The sequence below is a fragment of the Suricata suricatta genome, chromosome 5 (assembly GCF_006229205.1).
Source record: "Suricata suricatta isolate VVHF042 chromosome 5, meerkat_22Aug2017_6uvM2_HiC, whole genome shotgun sequence".
In the NCBI taxonomy this organism is placed as follows: domain Eukaryota; kingdom Metazoa; phylum Chordata; class Mammalia; order Carnivora; family Herpestidae; genus Suricata; species Suricata suricatta.
The window spans coordinates 73,042,496-73,063,102 of record NC_043704.1 but is presented as its reverse complement, the minus strand read 5'-3'; the positions used below and the strand labels follow the sequence as shown (position 1 = coordinate 73,063,102).

The 20,607-nt window shown below is 52.1% G+C and overlaps 1 protein-coding gene across 1 annotated transcript in view; it reads right to left on the bottom strand.

Annotated features, from left to right (window-relative positions):
* Positions 1-7,620: 7,620 nt before the first annotated feature.
* The window catches only part of XXYLT1 (xyloside xylosyltransferase 1), a 158,617-nt gene continuing 145,630 nt past the window's right edge, over positions 7,621-20,607 (bottom strand). The window contains exon 4 of the mRNA XM_029939609.1: positions 7,621-10,761. Coding sequence (XP_029795469.1) covers positions 10,365-10,761 — 397 coding nt within the window. The 3' untranslated portion in view covers positions 7,621-10,364. The remainder of the gene's footprint in view (positions 10,762-20,607) is intronic.

Below are 20,607 nucleotides of genomic sequence, written 5' to 3'. Positions count from 1 at the left end.
ATGATATATGTAAAAAGCAGCGGGAACAGAGTAGGCCCATGATGTTTGCCATCAGGTCCCAGTTTCCCCCATGTTCAGTGGCTTGGAAATTAACATGAAATGACCACAATTACTCCTAGAATCAGGAAGGGACCCTCCATGCACAACATTCTTACCACATCCTTAAAGATACCCCAAAACAGCAATTCTTTTTTCTTTTTAATGTTCATTTATTTTTGAAAGAGAGAGAGTGTGTGTGAGCGGGGGAGGAGCAGAGAGAGAGAGAGAGAGAGAGACAGAGAACTTCCAAGCAGGTTCTGTACTGTCAGTGCAGAGCCTGACGTGGGGCTTGAACCCACAAACCGTGACATCACGACCTGAGTTGAAGTTGGACGCTCAACCCACTGAGCCACCTGGGTGCCCCCCAAACAGCAATGCTTTAAAAAGAATTCTGTGGTAAAATAAACTTGGGATTTCCTAGAAGAAAAATAAAACATGGTTTCCTCCTGCAGGACTTCTCCGACCAGCATTAATATGTCAAGGAGCACTGTGAATCTCCAGGGACTCCAGGCGGGAATAGGGTTTTCCAAACATTTGCCCAAGAAACCTTTTGACTCTGACCACAAAATACTTTTTTGTCTTTTTAAATAGCTAGTGGCATGTTCTGAGAGATGCTGATCTAAATTCATTCCATTCCTTTACAGGTGGCAAATTGAAGCCCGGAGTGATAAATTGACATACTCAAGTCACACAGAAAGACGGGGGGGGGGTCCTCACTATTTCAAGGAGTTCAGAAAATGGTGGGAGGTATTTTCTCCAGCTACCTGAGCCCGATGGGGCTGATGCTAGTGAGTAAGAGGCACCCTGCTGTGCTTCTGGGGTGCAACCAGCCTGCACAACACCCCACTGCTCTCTCATTAGAGAGCTCCCAGCTAGGCTGGTCCCTTCATAACCTGTTGCACCAGTGTCTGCCTGAGTTTCTCACCAGCAACTTCTGTATGATCCGAGCTGGGTCCCTAGCTCCTCCCTCAGCCTGGTTGTCAGCAAAGTTTCCATAAGAAGAAGGAAAAGTGCATCAGGGAGGAGCAGTGCCAGCAACCCATAGTGCTGGGGGGGGGGGTGGGGTGCTGGAGAAATGCGCAGGGGCCAGCTCGACACTGAGGCCACTTAGAGGCATGAAGAGGAGAATGAAAGGTCTCCTCTGCCCTCCATATGGAATGCTTCTCTTGCCCTAGCCATAATTAGGGGGTGATGCCCCTCTTCCCAAAGCAAGCTGTTCGTTTTCCAGCTCAGGCACAACTGAGTAGACCTACAATCCTGCTCAGCTAAGAACAGACATTTGGCAGCTCCGAGGCTGGCCAGCCTCATGCTGCTCTGCTGTTCATACACCAGGAACACAGTCTGTAGGCTCCAGTGACCGTCAGAAAGGGATGGGGCTTCCAACCATACAGCCAATTAGCCAGCCAGCCAGCCAGCCATCCATCCAAAAGAAAATGTTCCCCTTATTAGTCCCGCTCCCTTCCCAGCCACATGTGTGGCTTTGTCTGAGGACTGACCAGCATGTGGACCAAACCACGAATCAAGTCCCTGCCCCACATGCGTTTCCACTCAGCCACTTGAGGCGATCCCCCTCCCCAGGCGCTCTCCCTCACTTGCGCCTCTGCTTGACCTTGGGAGGCCCAGTGCGGCCTGAGCCCTGGAAAGGGGAGGACGACAGGGCGAGGGAGGCATGTGGAAGGATTTTCACAAGATCCTGGTCCTCCAGTTATTCAGAGACGAGTCCCCTTCCTGGAGGCGGGTAGATCCTCTAGAACTGGGACCTGAAGATGCTCAGGTATAGAGTAAGTGGTTCCCAATGGGGTTAGTTGTGGAGAAAAGGGAAGGAACTGGGCTTGGGAATCCAGAACCTCAGGGTTATCGGGAATATGTAGGTCAGGCCATCTTAGCTCCTTTCATCTTGGGTCTTCTCACGAGAGGCTGTGTAGCCTCTGCTGGCATACCTCCTGTGACGGGCATCTCACTACCTTTATAAGTAGTTCTTTGCCACTCCTTCTGTGCTTCAGTGTGCCCCACCCAAGTCCCACTCAGCAGGGCCATTAAAGCATTTGAGGGCATCCCCCATCCAGAGCCTGGAGATTTTATGCAAACCAACTGTCACAGGAACCGTCAAGTCCCTGGAATTCATTAAGCTTGATGAGAGCAAGAATGTGAACACCAGATATTCATTAAATGGGGACACAGAGGGAGCTTTCCTTCCACGAGTGTTTACTTCCGGGCCTCCACCCATTACCCCAAATCTGCCCTAATGCTAAGCCCTCCCCGTTGCCTGGTGCTCTGCTGTCCACCCCTCCTTTGGCCCTTGCTCAGATACTATAAGATTCTCCACCCAGCCATCTTGTTCCCCAAACCCACGGGTGCCATTTTTCTTCCCTGGGAAGGTGTGGCCCGGTTTCCACGTATTCATGCAGTTGAACAACGATGATTCAACGAGGACCCACAACGTGTCGGGCTGTGTCGGATGCTGGCACTTCGAGGGGGCCAGGCACCGCCCTCAAGCCAGGCAGAGCCAGGTGACGGAGGAGGCAGTAGGATTACAGTGGTGTCTATGCAACAAAGCCCTGGGCCCCGTGTGACCCGGTCTCAGCCTTTGTGGCATCCAATGAAACATATTCCGGTTGTCACGACTACACAAAAGAGCAAGGTCAATCTGTATTTGTCTTACTTGAAACAGAATAAAGGGGATCCCATCCCCAACCCCAGCCATAGCACGTTCTCTGCAAAATCCCCTCATGCCTGTTCCTTACAGCCCCTCGGGCTCGGAGACCCTCCCTCACGACTCTTCTTAAAATGGTCTCTAGCACATCCCGTTCCTTGACCCGTCGTCCAGCTTCACGGCCTCACAGCCTCCGGCCAAGGGGCCCTTGCCTCCCCTGAAGGCCAGACCAGGGGTTATCAGATGTTCCCAGTCAGAGGCCCCAGAAGCTCCACCATTCTGGACCCTTCCTGCCTCTCGGGAGACAGAGCTCACTTCTCAGTGTGACTGCTTTCTCTTACGAGAAACGCTTGCCACGCAAAACTCCACCGCGTTGCAGAGAGACGCACAAGGGTCACCTGCGACACGAGTCTTCCCGGAGGACCAGGAGGTAGGAAAGGAGAGAGGAAGCCCAGACAGGGCCAAGGGAGAGTCTGCGCTCACTGGGGGAAAGCACGAGGACCCAGCATCTGCTCCTTCATCCTTACTGCTTGTTGAATCTGGTTGGAAGACGCTCTTCTCGTGAGGGCCCATCACACAGACAGACTCAAGCAGGCACGCTCTTCCCTTCATACAATTCCCACTTCCTTGTCTTTAGATACCAAGTGGCTTCAACCACAGGTTTTGGACTCCTCTGCTTGAGGTCAAGGGCAATCACCCATAGCCCACTTGCTTCCCCCAGACTATGCCTGGAAGGCTGCCTCTCCACTCGATGACTCCCTAGAACCTGAGGATGCTGACTGGGCTTTTAAGTGTTCATTTCTCCCTAGGCCTTGAATTTCAGACTCTGGCCCACCTCCTTTCTGCTACAAAGGAGGCAAGCAAGGTCAAGAAATGGAAAGTCACTTGCTTGCGGTCACACAGCAGGGGCAGGGCAAGGATGGAAATTCAAGTGGTCTGAGTCCCACCCAGCTCCTGGATGGAAAGTCTTTAGTTCATACTTATCCACAGAGCTCAGGGAATTCCCTTATTTCCAGAAAATGTAGCTCCTTGTATTTATCGCTGTGATAGCCTTCGTGAGTTGGGATTGTTGTCCGCGTTCTAGGACCAGAAAATATGTTATCTCATTTAGTCCTCATGATGGCCAGCAGATGGATGTGATAGGGAGGCTCAGAGAGGGCAAGTAGGTTCCTCAAGGCCACACAGCCACACTTTCTCTCTCTCCAGGGGCACCTATCATAGGGTTCTTGTTGCATCCTCCTGGAGGCATCCCTTACCCAAACTGGATCCCAGGATACCCCTCTAGGTGCACCCATGGGCCCTCTCAGACTTCTTACCCACAGCAGTGAGAGACCACCTCACTCTGTGAGAACTGCTATGGGAGGGGGGACTCACCCACCCTCTTCACCACCGTGGCCCCAGAATTCAGCCCGCAGCAAGGGCTGGGTGAATACCTGTGACTTGCACAAATGAAGAGCATCACAACGGGGGAGTCAATTCAGGTCCCCCTCCTCCAAAGCCCATGCTCTCTGCACAGAATTCCTGTCTCTTCCTCTAGAGTGAGCAGTCAGCAACCCCCGTGGAGGCCCACAGCCTCCACAGCTCTCATCACCCCTGGCAAGGGCAGCTGTCCTCTGGAGACCGCCTCACCTGTCTGTCAAGGTGACCAAGGTCTTGCTCCTTCCTGCCGAGTGGCATCCTGAAAGCCTGTCAGTGTGCCCTGGGGTCTTATGTGCACAGACCCTGGAAGGGGCTGAGACAGGTGAGCCCCGGGGTCATGCAGGAACCTGAACCCAGAGGGAAGGGACAGAAGATAGGCCCTGCTCCCTACAAACAGCAGATGACCTTCGCTGGTGCAGGGCCAGTCCCAATGGCAACACCAGTGTCACCATAGAGAGGGAGCACCGTGCACAGGGGGCCTGGGCTCGGATTCTTGCTCAGTGGAGGGTGCCTGGAAATCTGGAAGAAGGCAGGGCTGATGCAGGAAACACCCCCAGCTGGAGAACTTAGAGAGAAAGAAGAGAGTGTAGTTCAGAAAAGCCTGGAAAGCCAGGAAGGAAGGTGCAAAGGAGGGCTGTGGGTCTCTGGGCTTCCATGGCAGATGCTCTGGCGGGCTGCCCAGACCTCCTGCAGGGGCCAGACCTCATTCTTCTAGGATGGCTGCCGTGGACGGCCCAGAGCTGAGGCCCTGCCCAGGAGCTGCCTCATCCAAGGGTGCCCTCCCTCCAGGGAACCCCGTCCCCCATGACTGGACAGGAGCCGGTTGAAGGCCCTGCTCCCCGGCTCCAGCCAGGGCTCCTGGGCAAGGCTCCCCCAATGTGGGGCTCTGCGTGGGGCCTTCTTGTCATGACCCCCTTCCCTTGCTGCTTGGTCCTGCTCCCCTTCTCCCCCACGGAAGGCTTTCCAGAAAGCCTCCCGCACATACATCTCCTAAGCCTGCCTCCTGGGGACAGCAAAAGCCCACACAGGCACCAGAAGGGGATGCCAGATGGGGTAGTTGTCATGGCTTCCTGGATTAGAGGTCAGGCTAGCTCCCTTGAAAGGTGGGACGGAATGAGAAGGACATGAATTTACCAAGGAGCTGTCTGCCTGTGACGGTGCAGAAGGACCTGCACTTTTTATAGCACGTGTGCCCTTACCCTTGGAAGACTGTCACTATTGCTGCACGCCCTGGCTCAGACTGTTGTGTGAACAGGAGAGGAGTACATCCGTCCCAACAGCATGCTCCCAGAGCACAGAGACTCTGCACATCCCCGGCCCCTGGCTCTGTGTCATCCTGTGCACAAGGCGCGTGCACAAGATAAGGAGGCCAGATCTTAGAAACTTAGTGCTGAATAGAAAAGAAAGAACAAGAGAATCCCTTGAGTTACACAAATTGAAACACATGTACATGAAACATAACACCATTTTGCATGAACACAAAAGACATGCAGAAAGCACATGAGGATGTCTGTTAGGGGCTGGGGGCATGGGACGGTGATATGTGGGGATAAATGAAATGAGAGGCTTCACGGGGAACAGTGGTGGGAATGGGTCAGGCAGTGAGGGGCCTCATGAACTCATCCTCTACGCCCAACGTGGGAAGTGACAGTGAGGATGACAGGGCGGAGCAGTTGGAAGGGACATATTGAGAACTTCCAGCCTCGCTCACAGCCCACACTGAACAGACCAGTGCAAGTACCCAGGCTCTCCACACCTAGCGGCCCCACAGGCCCCACCTGAGCAGGTGTTGGGGGACAGGCAGGGGTGACGACACCGTCCCCCCCCCCCCTTGAGGAGCTCACGAGTTAGTACAGAAACTTGTGGAGACTCTCAAGTTGAGCCTGGAGCTTCTCTGCATGTTCTGGAAGCTGCCCAGAGCCAGAGAGGAGGAAGGAAGAGGGTTGAGTGGGAGCCTCTTGCTTTTTCCATAGACACCCGGGTCCCTGCTGTCTACCAGGCCCTGTCAAGAGGTGAGGCCACCCCCAGCCCCCTGCTCCTGTAGTCCTGCTCAGGCCTGTGGGGCCGGGAGAGGGGCTCAGGGGAACGACTGCAGCAAATCCTACCCATCAGGTAAGGCGTGGAAAGGCCCTTGCGGCTAAGAATGCAGGGCACTGGGTGAGGTTGCCGATTGCCTGTATGGGGCGGACACACTTCTGTCAGAGTGGGGGTACACATGGAGACGCTCTGAGAGCACACCCAAAAAGAAGCCTTCCCTCCAGAAGGCAAGTACCTCAGGGAGTGGCTGGCCAGTCCACAGGGCAGCCCCACCAGGCCTCCCTGGCTGGGGGCCTCAGACTCAGTACTGCCCAGCGTGAGAAACGTGGGGGCATGGGTCGGTCTACAAAGTGGCTCTGCCTTTGGGAGACAAATAGGCCAAAAGCTAAGACAAATAAGCCAAAAGCAAAGGGCTGAGACTCGTGGATGGCACCAAGTCTCTCTGGGCTTAAATACCTCCTATAGTTTGTCTGTGTCCCTCACTTTGCCTGTTCATACTGGGGGGAAAGTCGTGCTAACTGTGCCTTGTGAGTGAGTCTCCGTTTGAACGGTCATAAATTCCAAGTTGGTAAATGATGAGTTGAGGCCTGGAGGTCTTGCATTTGACTTAGACTCCCTGTCACATGCACACGTGAACAGAGATGGATGCATACAACACGTGTGGCTGGGAGCAGGGAGGCTGCTTGGAGATCTAGTCCAGTCCTGTAGCCCCTTGTGGCCCAGAGCGGGAGGATTTATTGAAGGACCCTTGACTTCCTGGACTTCCAAAGTGGTAGCTATCAGACCGTCTATAAGCAAGCATCTGGTCATCCACTGGGCCAAGGGAGGTGCCACCAATACACTTAATGTTCCCCAAATGGCTGTCATTTATTATTTTAAAAGGATATTTTAAGTGGTAAGGGTCCCCTTGTGTCTGCGTATTATTTCTCTGCTTGCCAAGGCCTTACCATCACCTTTCCTCCTACAACACTCCTTTGAGGGAGCTCTTAATACCAGTGTCTCGAAGTGGGGAAAGAGGTGACCTCGGATGTTCAAGACTGCCCCGGTGGTGAGAACACAACACGGATGCAAAGCCAGGCCTCTGCCGTCGGTGTGAGGTTCTCTCCACCTTCTCCCCTCGCCTGCTTGGAAACTCTGCTTGCCCTGCCAAGCTCCACCTTCAGCCAAACCTCTGTGCCATGACTGTGGACGGGAGCCAGGAAGTCTTAGAATGAGCAGAGGTTTGGCCTTTAGTCAAAGCAGGTGGTGAGGCACAGCGAACGTGCTCCCTAAGCCCGAGACCTCCTGGTGCACTCTGGCTGGGGGCCCACGGACCCGGCACCCTGCTCTTTGGGTTGATGAGATGCTATTGAAAGGAAAGCTGTAGCTAGGCTCTGACATACATATAAGAATAAATTTCGTCAACAAGCCCATGAGCTTTCCAAAGGGCAAAAGATAATAGAATCAGAAATGAAAGCAGATGCTGGAGATGCTATTATTAGGCCACTTTTATTTAGAGAACTAGGGCATCCATAGGGAAAGTTGAAAACCCAGAGCCTACTTAGCAGAGATTATGTTTTCGTACACGCGATGGTAACCAGGGCCAACCATGAGTAGTTGAATAGCCAGGACGAAACTTACCTGTAACTGGGGGGGCAGCAGCGGCTACAATTTTACAACATTTTACTGTTTATTACAAAGGTAATCAATATTCAGAAATATAGAAATACAGATGAAGATAGAAAGCACCTTAATCCTTCCAAGTACCCAGAAATGTTCTTTTCAGCTTCTGTTCTACTCGCTCCTAGACGCATATGCTCTGCAGTGAAAGTTGTCATCACACAGATTAACCACGGCACAACTGCTCATGTTTGTACCACATGGATTGTAACAGGATGCCAGGGAGGAACCGGCCCTCCAAGTTCTGTCCGAAAGCTGCTCGTCATAAAGCACAGCGACACCCGTTGGCTTGCTGGGCTGGCTGGACTTCCTGCTGGGTGTTATTTTGCTGTTCACCAAGGCCACTGGTGACAGAGGAGGGGGAACTCCTGACTAGGGGAGGTCCAAAGTAAATGAGGAGATCTGGTTTGGCTTTTACCCATTTTGATCAACCAATATATTAGTTTTTCTTTGTAATAACAAAAGACTCTCATAGCTACAGAAAAACATGAATTATTGAAATTGATGTAGAAAAAATACCTTTGTTATTCTGAGTCTAAAATTCTCTAGCATTTTATCAACTTTTTCCTATTGAAATAACTTTTTTTAATGTGGTGTTGGAAACATATGGGTTTTAATTAAATAGAGCAGAACAGACATATACATACACACACACATATGTAATCTTAAAAATGAGGATCACTCTGTACATATAATCTTATATTTTGCATTCTTAACAGTACATTGTAAGCATTTCCCAAGGCAATAGATATTCTTTAAAAATATGATATTAATGCCCACATTATTTTATTCCTTGGGTGTAACATACATTATTTATCTGCTCCCCTAGACAACACTGGTTGCTCCTGGTTGTTCTCTATCAAAAAAAAATTCAGTGTGATAAATAATGACTCTCTGTCCACAGCTCTTGTTATTTTCTTACAATAAATTTTAGATTTGAATTGCCTTCCTGAGGTTGTCATGAGCATTATCAAGAGCACACATAAATCCCCCAAGACGGTGCACATGGCAGGCATTCAATAACTAGTGGCTATAAATAGGCAGTCGAGTACGTAAGGGAACAGACGGGTTCCGTCAGAGCAGAGAGGCAGGAGAGGACCGCACTCCGCTTCGTCAGGGGATGATGTAACTGGGCAGCCCGGGCTGGGGAAGGCGGGAAGGGAAGGCGTTGTTTATGCTCCCAGGAGCAGACGGGCCCGCCTATACCCAGAATGCAATGATTCTCGAGTGACACAACCCTGGTGCCCTCCCTGCTCCCGCCTCGGACACGCTCCCCCATGGTCTGCAGAGGCTCACGGTGATCAGGTTTAGCTTAATCAGGTGGATGGGGCCGGTCAGGTGGGGGATGGGGGGGGCTCTGAATGACACTGATTACGCTCTTGATGTGGAACCTTCAGGTAGCAGTAAACTGTGGTCAGAGAACAAACCACATAATCATTGTGTTCTCAAATGATTTATTAGCTGTTCTCACTCATGGTGAAAAGAAATTTAAAAAAGTAAATGAAACTGAAATAAAAAGAGATGAAAATCCAATAGCAGTTCCCCTGCCCCACACTGAGGACCTCCGCTGGACTAGACAAAATGGACCACCAGGAGCCTTGTTCAGAGAAGAGCCTAATTCCTTCTAAGGTACAGGATCTGATATGCTACAATAAGAAAGTCACAGGATGACTTTTTAAACAGAGACCGAATCAGCCTATGAGTGACACCCCCTCCAAACCACACGTTTATGCGCATACACTGCTGGGCTCCTCTTTGGAATGAGTCTTTCCTGTCCAGACAACTCTATTGCATGTCCCTGGGGGTGGCTGAGCTCTATTCTTTGATGGCAGATCTAATTTCCGAGCACAGTCTGGTCACCTGAAGCCACTTGGATGAATAAGGGATAATGAGGTTCTGTGATGTCGCCAGGAGAGAAAAGCTATGGAGGCTAAAATAATGAGCCCAGTTTTCTCATGAGGGCCACTGCTGGCCGTAAAGGATCTCTCCCCGCAGAGGTGATGACCTTTATACCTACAGAGGTCATGTGGGCATGGCGGGAACAAGCACACAGCCTCGCGGGGGGCACGTGCGGAAGGCTGGTATTCATCTGGTTGCTTAAATTCTGGGCGGGCTGTTAAAACGCTGGCTCCCGTGTTCAGAGCTCGCCAGAATCAACAGCAGTACTGTTTTGTTCTTTCCTGCAAAATGGAAGCTTGTCAATTTAAGATAAATTTATATTTGGTCTACAAAAGGCCAGGCATTTCCATGCTCTGGTGGCGGAGGACACTGAGGGCCATTTCCTTCCTTCTCTTTAAATGCCCACTTCCTAGGCCAACCGGGAGATGTCGATGTGTTTGCCCTTCATGATGCCTGGCCCCCTGGAGAGAAAAGGTCCTGAGCACCAGCGATGTGCAGGCCAGGCCCCAGTGGGTGGCCTCAGGACAACGACCTGTGGGGTGAGACAGGCACAGTTGTCACCATGAAGCACATCGCTGCAGAGGGTCAGACGCCATCCTGGGACCTGTAACAGAGGCGCCCCTTTGTCTCTATGGGACCCAAAGCCCCGAGGGCGTGCCTAGGCCTCCGGGATAGGGGTGTTGCAGTTCCCGTGATAGATCCTGACATGGCCCTCGCACCGGAAGTAGGCCTCAAAGACATCGCTGTAGCCGTGGTCCCTCCACCAGGTGCACAGCTGCCGGTTCCAGGTGCAGTCCAGCACGTGGAAGAGCTCAGGGTGCTCCATGCCGATCACGGTGAAGAAGTCCTGGTCCCCGAGGTGGCCGCGAAAGTGGTACTTGTCGGCCAGCTGCTGCACCCGCGCGGGCTCCAGCAGGCTGCTGTAGAGGGGGGACTGGCGCATAGCCTCCAGGTTTAGCAACATCACTCCGCTGTTGAAGCCGGGGAGCCCCTCGGGGGGCGGGCTCCCAACCCGGGTCTTGGGGTTCTCCTGGCGGAACTGCCAGAACGTGTGCCTGGGAAAGGGGAAAGAGAGCAGATTTAACCTGGTCTGCATGGGTGAGACGGTCTGCTGGGCCCTGTTTTCCTGGGGCTTCATGACCAGCCTGGAGGGAGAGGCCACTTTCATGTCAGTTTCACATCTACTAAAACTGGGGCAGTTGGTGGTTCAGAACCTGCAATGTGCCCCCAGCGAGCAGCAGCAAGCAAGCAGGCGCTCTCCTCACTCTAAGCCCCTTGGTTTTCCCATCAGCCTCTGCTACTTCAGGACGACAGTGTCGCGGACGCTTGTGTAGGACTTACCAAGCAGCAGGCACTACATGAAATCAGCTTATTTACCCCCCACCACACCTGCGAGACAGGTGCTCTGTGGGATAGTAGGGTACTTCACAGCTGAGGAAACTGAGGACAGAGAGGTTTTGGAGCTTGCCCAAAGTCACACAGCTAGCAAGCTACTGCAGACCCAGGGACTAAATAAACCCAGGCATCTGTCTCCACAGTCCACTTTTTAAGACAGCAACAATTCAGATAGAGCTTCCTTCCTGTCTTCCTTCCTCCCTCCCTTCCTCCATCCTTCCTTTGTTTTGAGAGAGACAGACAGCATGAGGTGGGGGTGGGGGGAGAGAGACAGAGGAGAGAGAGAGAGAGAGAGAGAGAGAGAGAGAGAGAGAGAGAATGCCAAGCAGACTCTGTACTATCAGCATGGAGGCCAACATGGGGCTCAAACTCCCAAAACTGAGAAAGCATGACCTGAGCCGAAATCAAGACCTGGAAACTTAACCAAGTGAGCCACCCAGGCGCCCCAGGTAGAACTTTCTAACCCCTTGTCTTTGTCTTTGATCTTGAAAAGGAGAGAAGTGGGGAGGAGTGCTTTTGAAGCTGGTGAAGAGGTAGGAACCTAAGTGCAGGCTGAAACAAAATCGTTTTCTGCTTTAGAACAAGCCTCATTCATTGAGGCCCCAAGCCTAGCACCTCTGATACGGGGGACAAGGGTTGGAGGCTTGAAACAGCTCTGAGCACACGTGCATGACTTAGGATGAAAAGCGCCGTGGAATGGCCAGGTAGAATTATGGCTATTTTAGAGAGAACGTCACCTCTGTGTCTGTTTCTCCCCAGGCAGGTTTAGAAATCTGATCTGGGCCCACAGTACATGGGTGTTAGAGCCAGAGGGACCCTTCTGGGTCCTCTATCCAAATGCCTCCATTTGGAGAAGGGATGACAGATCCAGAAACCTCCTTGTGGGTGACAGTGTTAGAGAGTGCTGGCCACCCTGTTCTCCAACCCCCTGAAGCTCCTGAGCAAGTTCCCATGCGTGGTGCAGGGGTGGGTAGAAGGGGGAGGCAGAGCCCAGGCTCCACGTCCCCAGATGCGCAGTCAGCAGAGGAGCCCGTGGCAAGGGGCAGGGGAGCACTGTGCATCAGACTGCACCCCCTGTTACCAGCCCCACCCCTTCCCCCAAGAGTCCGCAGAATGGGGAACCAAGTCTGCCCCCAGCCTGGAAATGCCGCGCCCAGGCCTCCTCAAGGTCGCTCCCCGGACCACTCACCGGGCAGGATCTGTGTGGTGAAGCAGATGGCACAGGGGAAGGAAAACCAGAGACCCGGCCCACAGTGGCTGCAGCGATCCATTTTCCAGTTCCCACACATTTCTGTGTGTCCGGGAGTGGAGAGACCTTCCCCGAGGTCTCCCATATCACAAAGGGCACTAAGAGTTTGATCCTGGCGAGGGGAAAGCGTGCCCCTTGGACATTCTTACAAGTGGAATAACAGGTCTATTGTTTGGATTTTGCCATAATTGGACTGTGAGTGGAACAGAGCTCTGGCGCCCGCTTGGTGATAACAACCCTGGCAAAAATTATCAGCTTCCAGAGCAAACAGAGATGCCGGAGCCCTTCTAGCCACAAAAGCCTGCAGTGACGGGATCGCAGGCAGTGGAATGCAGTCTAGCAACTGTGTCCATTTTACCATGGTTCTTCTGAATGGTTAACTTCGGGTCCAGCTTGCAAGCCGGCTAAGCCTCTACCAAACGAATCTGGACCACCACAGCATGGGAGAGGAGGGGCCCTCCACCTGGGGCGGGGGGTGCCTTCTGCCCAGGCACGGATTCATTCTTGGGAGAAGAGAAGCATTCACCAGAGAGGGGAGAAGTCTGCAGCGCAGAGGCAGGCCTGTGGAGGTCCTGGAAACCACGATGCCATCCAATCTACCATCCTGTGCTTCCCCATGTGCCGTCTCTCCCCTTCCTAGAGGGCCAGGGGATGGCACACACGGCGCAGACTGGCGGTGCGGGGTTCGGGACGGGGGTGGGTGGGGAATACCAGAAGTGCAGAGAAAAACACAGAATCCTTCCAGGTGAAGCCCATAGCCCAGGCGGCTCTTTGGGAATAATGCCTGGCACCTCCAGTGCTATGGGCTCGAAGAGGTATTTTATGACAAAGCCAGAAAGAACCAGGCCTGGGACATCTGCACATTATGATCTGTAAGGAAAAGTGAAGGAGGGACAGGAAATTGGAAACGCAAGCTGCCCGGGATGTCTGTCGGAGCAGAAAATCAGCCTGAAAATGAACCAGTGAATCTCTAGGTATGAAATTATTTCCAGGGCGCCCTTGTTTAAAGCATGCCTACTGCCCCCAAATAAGCCCAGACAGAGCAACCACTGAGGACAGCGGTGGGCTTGTCTGGCCCTTGTGTCGGCACCAGCCCTGCGTTGGAAACGGCACAGAGGCGTGGAGGGCCTGAGCTCACGTGAGGGGCTCTGGCCCCGTGTGGCACGGCCTACCAGGTGGTAACACCGGTTCCTCACCTGCCACGGCACTGTGAGGGTGGCAGAGCCCCGCCTCGGCTCCTGGGGACGCAGGGACATTACCACCTACATTCTAACGGCAAGGGGAAAGAGGTTTATGGGGTGGCAGGGGCAGGTTGAACTCGAAAACGAGGCCTCAGCTCTTAGGCCCCTTACATCTTTGCCTCACATTCTGCAGGCTCAGGTTCCCAGGAGCAGCATTTGGATCTTAATCTCATTTCTGAACTTGGCCGACACACCCAATGGCCACCAGACCATCAGGTGATGCAGAAGTTGTCAGTGCTTCACAGAGAGGAGGTCAGCCCCGAGAGCCTTTCTGAGGTGAGTCAGAGAGTGCCTCAGACCCTCACCTTCTTCGCAGGGCCTGGGACTGACCATATATATTCATGGGGTGCTGCTGGTGGTATGTGCTGAGGCTGCAGGAGCCTCTGTATGAATGCAAGTAGCTGGTTCCAGCTCCTGGAGCTTCCAGAAGTTTCTCACGTTAAGTTCCAAGCCCATAGTCCAGCCATGTTGTCCTGACTCCTCACCTGGACTTGGGCCTCTGTGGAGGCTTTTCCCATCCTCCACTGTCACCCAGAGACCCACAGTAGAGGGGATTTCTTCCCCGTCAGGAATAGCTTCAGCTGCAGAACCAGCCCCCGTGCACATGGGCCCATGGTAAATACCTAGTCTTTCCAGAAACCAACAAGCCTTGCTGGGAAAATACAAATTAAGAACCTTCAAGCACATTCTTCCACTTACGGGCAATGAATTTCCTAAATTTGTTCTATTGAGTATGTCCTAACTACCAATCATAAAAAATATGATTACAAATGAGAAAACAAGTTTTCATGAAGAAAACCCATCTTTGTGGAAGTATCTGAAGTCATTTTAAAAACAAAGTCATTTCCTCTTTCAAGTCTTTCCCTGTTGGTCACTGATCAAGGTCACACCAGCAAGTCTCTCAATAAGAGAGCCTGGCCAGAAAACCAGGGTCCTTTCACGTACCCTGGGAAAGAAACACATTAATTGTCATGCATAACCCTTTCTTCTCCCACCACCCAAATCACAGACTCTCTTGCCTCCTCCCCCCAACCCACCAGCTCGCCATGATTTTCTCCTGGGCTGGTCCTCCTCAGCTCCTAAGGCTGAGCATTTTCTACTTTCACTTTCAATAGAGGGGGAAGCAAGGGTGGGAACACACAACAAGCCTGGGCAGTCTGCATAGAGCTCCCTAGGAAAGTTCTAGAAGCCCGTCCTGACTCAGGCTGAGATCAAGCTGTCGGTTTTCAGGTAAAGAAGGCTCCATATTCTGAGACTTGTAAGGACAACATCGCCTGCAGCACATCTCCTCAGCGTGGCTTACCCCTTGGGTGCTCATCAGAGTCAAGGGCAAAGTCAATAATGAGCAAGCAAGACTGGGCCGCTTCCCGGAGGAGGCATGCTGTCTGGGTGCTGTCTAATCAGAGGAGGCTGAGGCAGGAAACACTGCTCCCTTTATGCCCACGCTCGTGTACCGGGACCAATTAGCTTTTGTTTGCCTTGGAAGGGACCCCGTTTTCCAGTCCTCCGAGAGGAAAGGCCATGAGAGAAGAGCAATGCTCAGTGGTAGCCCAGGGTTCCATCGACCCCATGTCCTGTGAGGGGACAATTCTGAGTGATTTCAGAGCAAGAGCAATGTCTCTCAGTCCTGCCTTGGGCTGAAGTTGTGAGAGATGGGCACAAATTTTTCATTTCTTTAGGGGAAACCACTGCCCTGTGGTATCACACTGGAGAGGACATACAGGAAGGACAGAGAAAGAGAGAGAGAGAGAGAGAGAGAGAGAGAGAGAGAGAGAGAGAGAGAGAGAATCCCAAGTAGGCTCTGCACTGTCAGTGTGGAACCCAATATGGGGCTTGAACTCATGAAGTGTGAGATCATGACCTGAGTCAAAACCAAGTGTCGGATGCTTAACGACTGAGCCACCCAGGCACCCCCAGCCTGAAGCTTTAAATGGCCATTTCCCTAAGCTATTCCTTACTGCCAGGAGTCACCAGGATCCCTTGCTAGCAAGTTAGCTGTCTAGCTTTGCTGGACAGAAATGTTCCCAAAGTCACACAGACCGAGATGAGAGGGATCCCAGCCTACCAGAACCTGAAGATGCATAAAGACTCTTAGTTCATGTTCCTAATTTACAAACTAGGATGCTGGAACTCAGAAATTGCACTGCTCCTAGTCACACCACTGAAAAGGCAGCCCCACAATCCCAGACTAACCATTTTGCTTTTCCACAAAGGTCTCAGCTCAGAAAAGCCAACCACTCCCTCCCAGCCCTTAAGGGAGCCCCGTGGCAGCTGAGACAGTGCCACTAGCGCCAGCCTTTCAAGAAGCACAGAGTTCATGCTTCCCCATCTGGCATGGACCACCTCCTCCAGGCTCACCACGCCTGCACCTGCAAGGGGAGCCGGGCACCCAGGTGACTGATGGGCCTTGCTTGGGGCAGCAGGTTGGATGGCGTGTGCTGGCCCTTGTTTGCGGGACCATGAAAGAAACACGTTTGCTTTCAAAAACCAGCCCTGTTTACAGGCCAGCAACTGGGTTTCCAACCACAACAGGCCCAGAACTGAGAGAGGAAAACAGGGTGGCACCTGGGCAGAGCCAGGAGTGTGGGAAGCAGACTGCGTGGCGGGAGAGCCACACGGCAGGGGTTTGCTGGAGGCCCTCCTCCTCCTCTGGAATGAAAACAGCAGCACCGGGGCCTTCTGCTTGCCTCCCCCTGCACCGGAGGCTGTGAACAGGGCCTCTTCTGCCAACTCCTGGCATCCCTGCAGTGCCTGCCCCACTCTCAGAGAATGAGGGTTCATGGGAGTGAGATGAGCAGAGCACCGTCTGGGGGACAAGGGGAAGGGAACAGGGGATAAGGGGACAGGGAGGTGTACCTCCCCTGCATCTGCGTGTTCTTGTTGCCATTCTGGAGCCTTTCGCTGGGGGAGGAGGTCAAAATAGGGCACTGGGGTGGCTATTACATGAGCCAAAGTTTCTTGAGAGTGACTCTGTTCCAACCTGGACAAGGGGCTCAGCAGTCTTACCTACAAGATCCCTGTGCTCTTGGCTGCAGTCCGCTCGGGCTGCCCTAACAAAGCACCACAGACCAGGCAGCCTTAGTATCAGCTGGTCCTCTCCAGTTCTGGAAGCTGGAAGGCTCAAATCCATGGGTCGGCACAACTCTCCCCAGGCTTCCGGTGATGTGCTGGCAATCTTTGGCTTCCTTTAGAAGCATTGCCCCAATATCTGTCTTCATCTTGCCATAGCATTCTCGCTGTTGGTGTGTCTGTGTCCAAATCTCCCCCTTTTTAAGATACTAGTCGTACAGGATTAGGGGCCTACCTACTCCAGTGTGACCTCCTCTTAATTACATCTGTGACGACCCTATTCCCAAACAAGGTCACAGTCTGAGGCACTGGGAATTAGGACATCAGCATATGAACCGGGGGAGGGGCACACACTCAACTGTGAAGATGAAGGAAAACAGTACAGCTCATGTTCAGCTGTGTTCTCACTGTCCAAACTAGGAAGACACCTGGGAGTCCTGAGAAGCCCTCAGCAAATTCCCTGACTCCCACTACTCCCAGCGAGCCGAGACAGGCAGTCATCATAGGCTGGGTCACATCTGTCCAGGAGGGTCACAGAGGAAGGCAGGAGGTAGGTGTCTGCAGCTGACCACAAAGGCTAGAGGGAAAAGCAGAGGGATTCAGAAATGTGGATGTGGGTGTGTGCGTGGGTGTGATGAGGAGGAGGGTAAGAGCTTATGCAACACCAGTTGGCCAGCAGAGAGATACCCAAAAGTCCACGCTGCCATGTCTCCTAGTTCTTAGTGAGACATACACAAATGCCAGACAACATGCTGAGTTGGGAGAATAATCAATAAATGATCACCCACATCATTAATGAAGCACCCAATGGACCCTGATACAATGGCAGGTAGGTGATTCTTGTCTGCTAGAAGCCGGTGGTCTAGCAATACTGGCAGCCATGGAATGAAGTGAGAGGAAGGGGCCTGAATCTGGAATCAGGAGGCCAGGGGTAAGGGCAAGCTGTGCAGGCCCCTGGGCCTCTCAGGGCCTTGGTTTGCTTAATGAGGGCATGGAAATGGGTCGGGGGGGTGAGACCCACAGAGCTATAAATGGGACTCTAGGAGCAAATGCGTGCACAAACCCTGCCCAGCACTCTGCCCATGAGGGAAAGGAATGTGTATGCCAGACTAAAGAGGGAAGAAATATAGAGTGAGTGGCAGGGTGGGTACTCGGAGGAATGATCATCATGATGATGGCCAATAGTGAGTACTTACTATGTGTCAGACCTTATTTTAAGTCCTCATGTGTATTAATTCATTTAATGCCTGTAACACACAAATGAGGTTAAGTAGTATGATGTTATGGATGAGCAAAATATGGTAGGGAGCTTTGGAACACTTGCTCATGGTCACAGGAGCCAGGTAGAAGAGTTTAGCAAGAACTGGGAAATCCCAGGACACACCTGGGACTAGAGAAGGGACATAAATGAGAAGATGCAGGTTCTGAGGTAGGAATTAGGGACACTGAGAAAGCTCAGTTATAGGGAACCCTCAATCTTCGGAAGGTAAGAGGTAAAGTCTGTAGATATGGAGACAGAAGGGCTTGGGTACCAATGAGGGCTTGGGAGAAAGGAATAGTTTACAAGGGCAATGAGGAATCAATAAGAGATGGATAAAGGATTTGCCTGAGTACGGAGGGTATCCGCAGAGTCAGGAGCCCTGGGACTGATGACCAGAATGCGTTCTTCATCTTTATGATTTGAGGGCCTTGTGTGGACATTTGATTCCTAGCAGGCCCTTGAGAACTGTTAAGTTTCAAATGGATGAATGGGCAGATTAAAGAACGAATGAACAAAGGAGTTAAGATGCTGTGAAATCAGATGGCAGAAATTTAAAAGAGGAGGAGGATGAGTGAAGATGGAGGAACAATGGTCTAGAAAAGCAGCTGGGGGAGAATGTGCCCTGGGCCCTGTGAGCTAGAGCCACAGGGGTCTTCAATGGGGGTAGCCAGGTCTCCGCTGGGCAGAAAAAAATCTCCTCTATCCTTCAAGGATTCTTCTAACTGGTAGAAGAATTAAAGTGACGTGAAACAGATGGACAAGAGAAGATCAAAATTAATTTTGTACAAATGGAACCCTACATGCTTGAGAGGCTCAAAGACAGAAAGATTACTGAGTTGAGGCTGATGGGGCCTGGTGCGTCAAAGGGGGAGGGGGCAGTTCACAGGGCCACAAACAGAAGAGCAGATGTTTGCCCTCTCATAAGGATGGATCATTCAGATAAAATTTATGTCTAGTAATAACTCTGATTCTGGGAAAGACTCCCATTTAGATTCTTCTAGGTAGAGGAGTTAGAGAGTTAAGAGAGGAGCAAAAGTTTCTCTTGAGCCTGCAAGGTCTCAGCTGCTTCCAGCTCAAAACAGTCTACTACCACAGTGGCACATTTGGAGACTTGTTCTGAACCCTTGCATCTCTCTCAAGGGGAGGACAGAGAAGGTGATGTAGAAATGCTGGCCCCATAGGCCCAGGAATGTGTATCTGTCATGAGGTGCCAGTGTGACAAAGGTTATTAATGAAGGGACCCAGATGGTAACCTGACCCAAGGGTGCCTGCAGCCCTCTGGACAATGCCCGTCGTGGCACTGGCCCTGGAAGACTCCAGGCCTCCAAAAATAAGGGCCTGTACATCACAGCTCGGGAGAAGCTCAAATCTGTGGAAGCCCTAAGACCTAACCAAGAGTCTGGAGGGTCTGCAGCCAGCAGGCTGGGCTGCCGAGGACCCACGTATAGTTGGCGTGGCATGGGTGGCCGGGCCCCAGCTTGGTTCCACAATCCTGCCTTTCTCCTGAGTTGAGGCAGAAGGAGGGGCTTTCATCACAATGAAGACAAAGCCGTGGTGTTTCCTTCAGAACTGGCTCATTGCCCCCAGCAGGCCCACGGCGACACAGGAGCGAAGTTCCCGGGACACGCGCTGGGGTGCTTTCCTGGACAGTGAGCAGAATGCAAGCACATGTAGTGCGGGCAACAGAGAGGCGCACGGGTAGAATTTAACCTTGTGTCTGGAATTAAGCTCCATCAGTCCAGCTCAGTGCCCTTCACCCTCGCAGAAGGGGGTGTTCCAACCCAGGAGCTGGACACTGGGGAGACTAGGTGGGCATGGCTGACCTGGGCACAAAGGCAACCAAGCTGCCACACAATGTGTTACCTCTCAAGCCCAGAAAAAACCTGCAAGCCTTTCCATCTCATTTAAGCCGGCTCTACCTTCGCTGTCCCTGCTTGCTGTCCCTTACGCTTGTGGCATGCGTCTTGGTCAATGGTAAAAATGATGCTTGGCTCATTGGCAATTTACAAACACTGGGGACCTCCCACTTGTCAAGCACAGAGCAAGGGTACTGAGGGCAAGGGCCCTTCTGGGACTCATTGTGCAGGAGTCGCACCAGGGATCCTGTTAAAATGGAGATTCTCATGCAGAGGCTGCATTTCTGACAAGCTCCCAGGTAATGCTGGGGCAGCTGGCCCAAGGATCATATTCAGAAGGGAAAAAAAAAAGTAAATTTTGTTATTTTTATAAAGGGAAGAAAACCATGAGAGTAGCAATGATATCCATTTATCCTGAAAACAGCCATAAAATAGGTACATATGTAGCTTCTTATAGACTTTATACATACTTTATGCTGATACTTTTCTGTACCTTCTCACTTCACCACAGGGGAAGGGGCGGGGAGGGTGAGGAACCACTAGGGAAATGTTTCCTGGACGCAGCACGTTTACTGTGCCAGGAGGGAGGGCCCAGCTCTGCCACCACCTTTCATCCCAGGGCTTAGCACTCAGTCTGGAGTGTAGGGGGAGGTAGGGCAGGAAGCAGGTGTATAGTAGTTTCCACTGCCTTGAAGATGGTACTTGTAAGTACACCATAGGGTTAAGAATATAGGTTTCGGGAGCACACAGTCCAGGTTCAAATCCTGGTCCTCTGCTTACTAGCCCGGAGAAGGTAGTAAAGCTCTCTGTGCTCCGGGCTTCCTGTATAG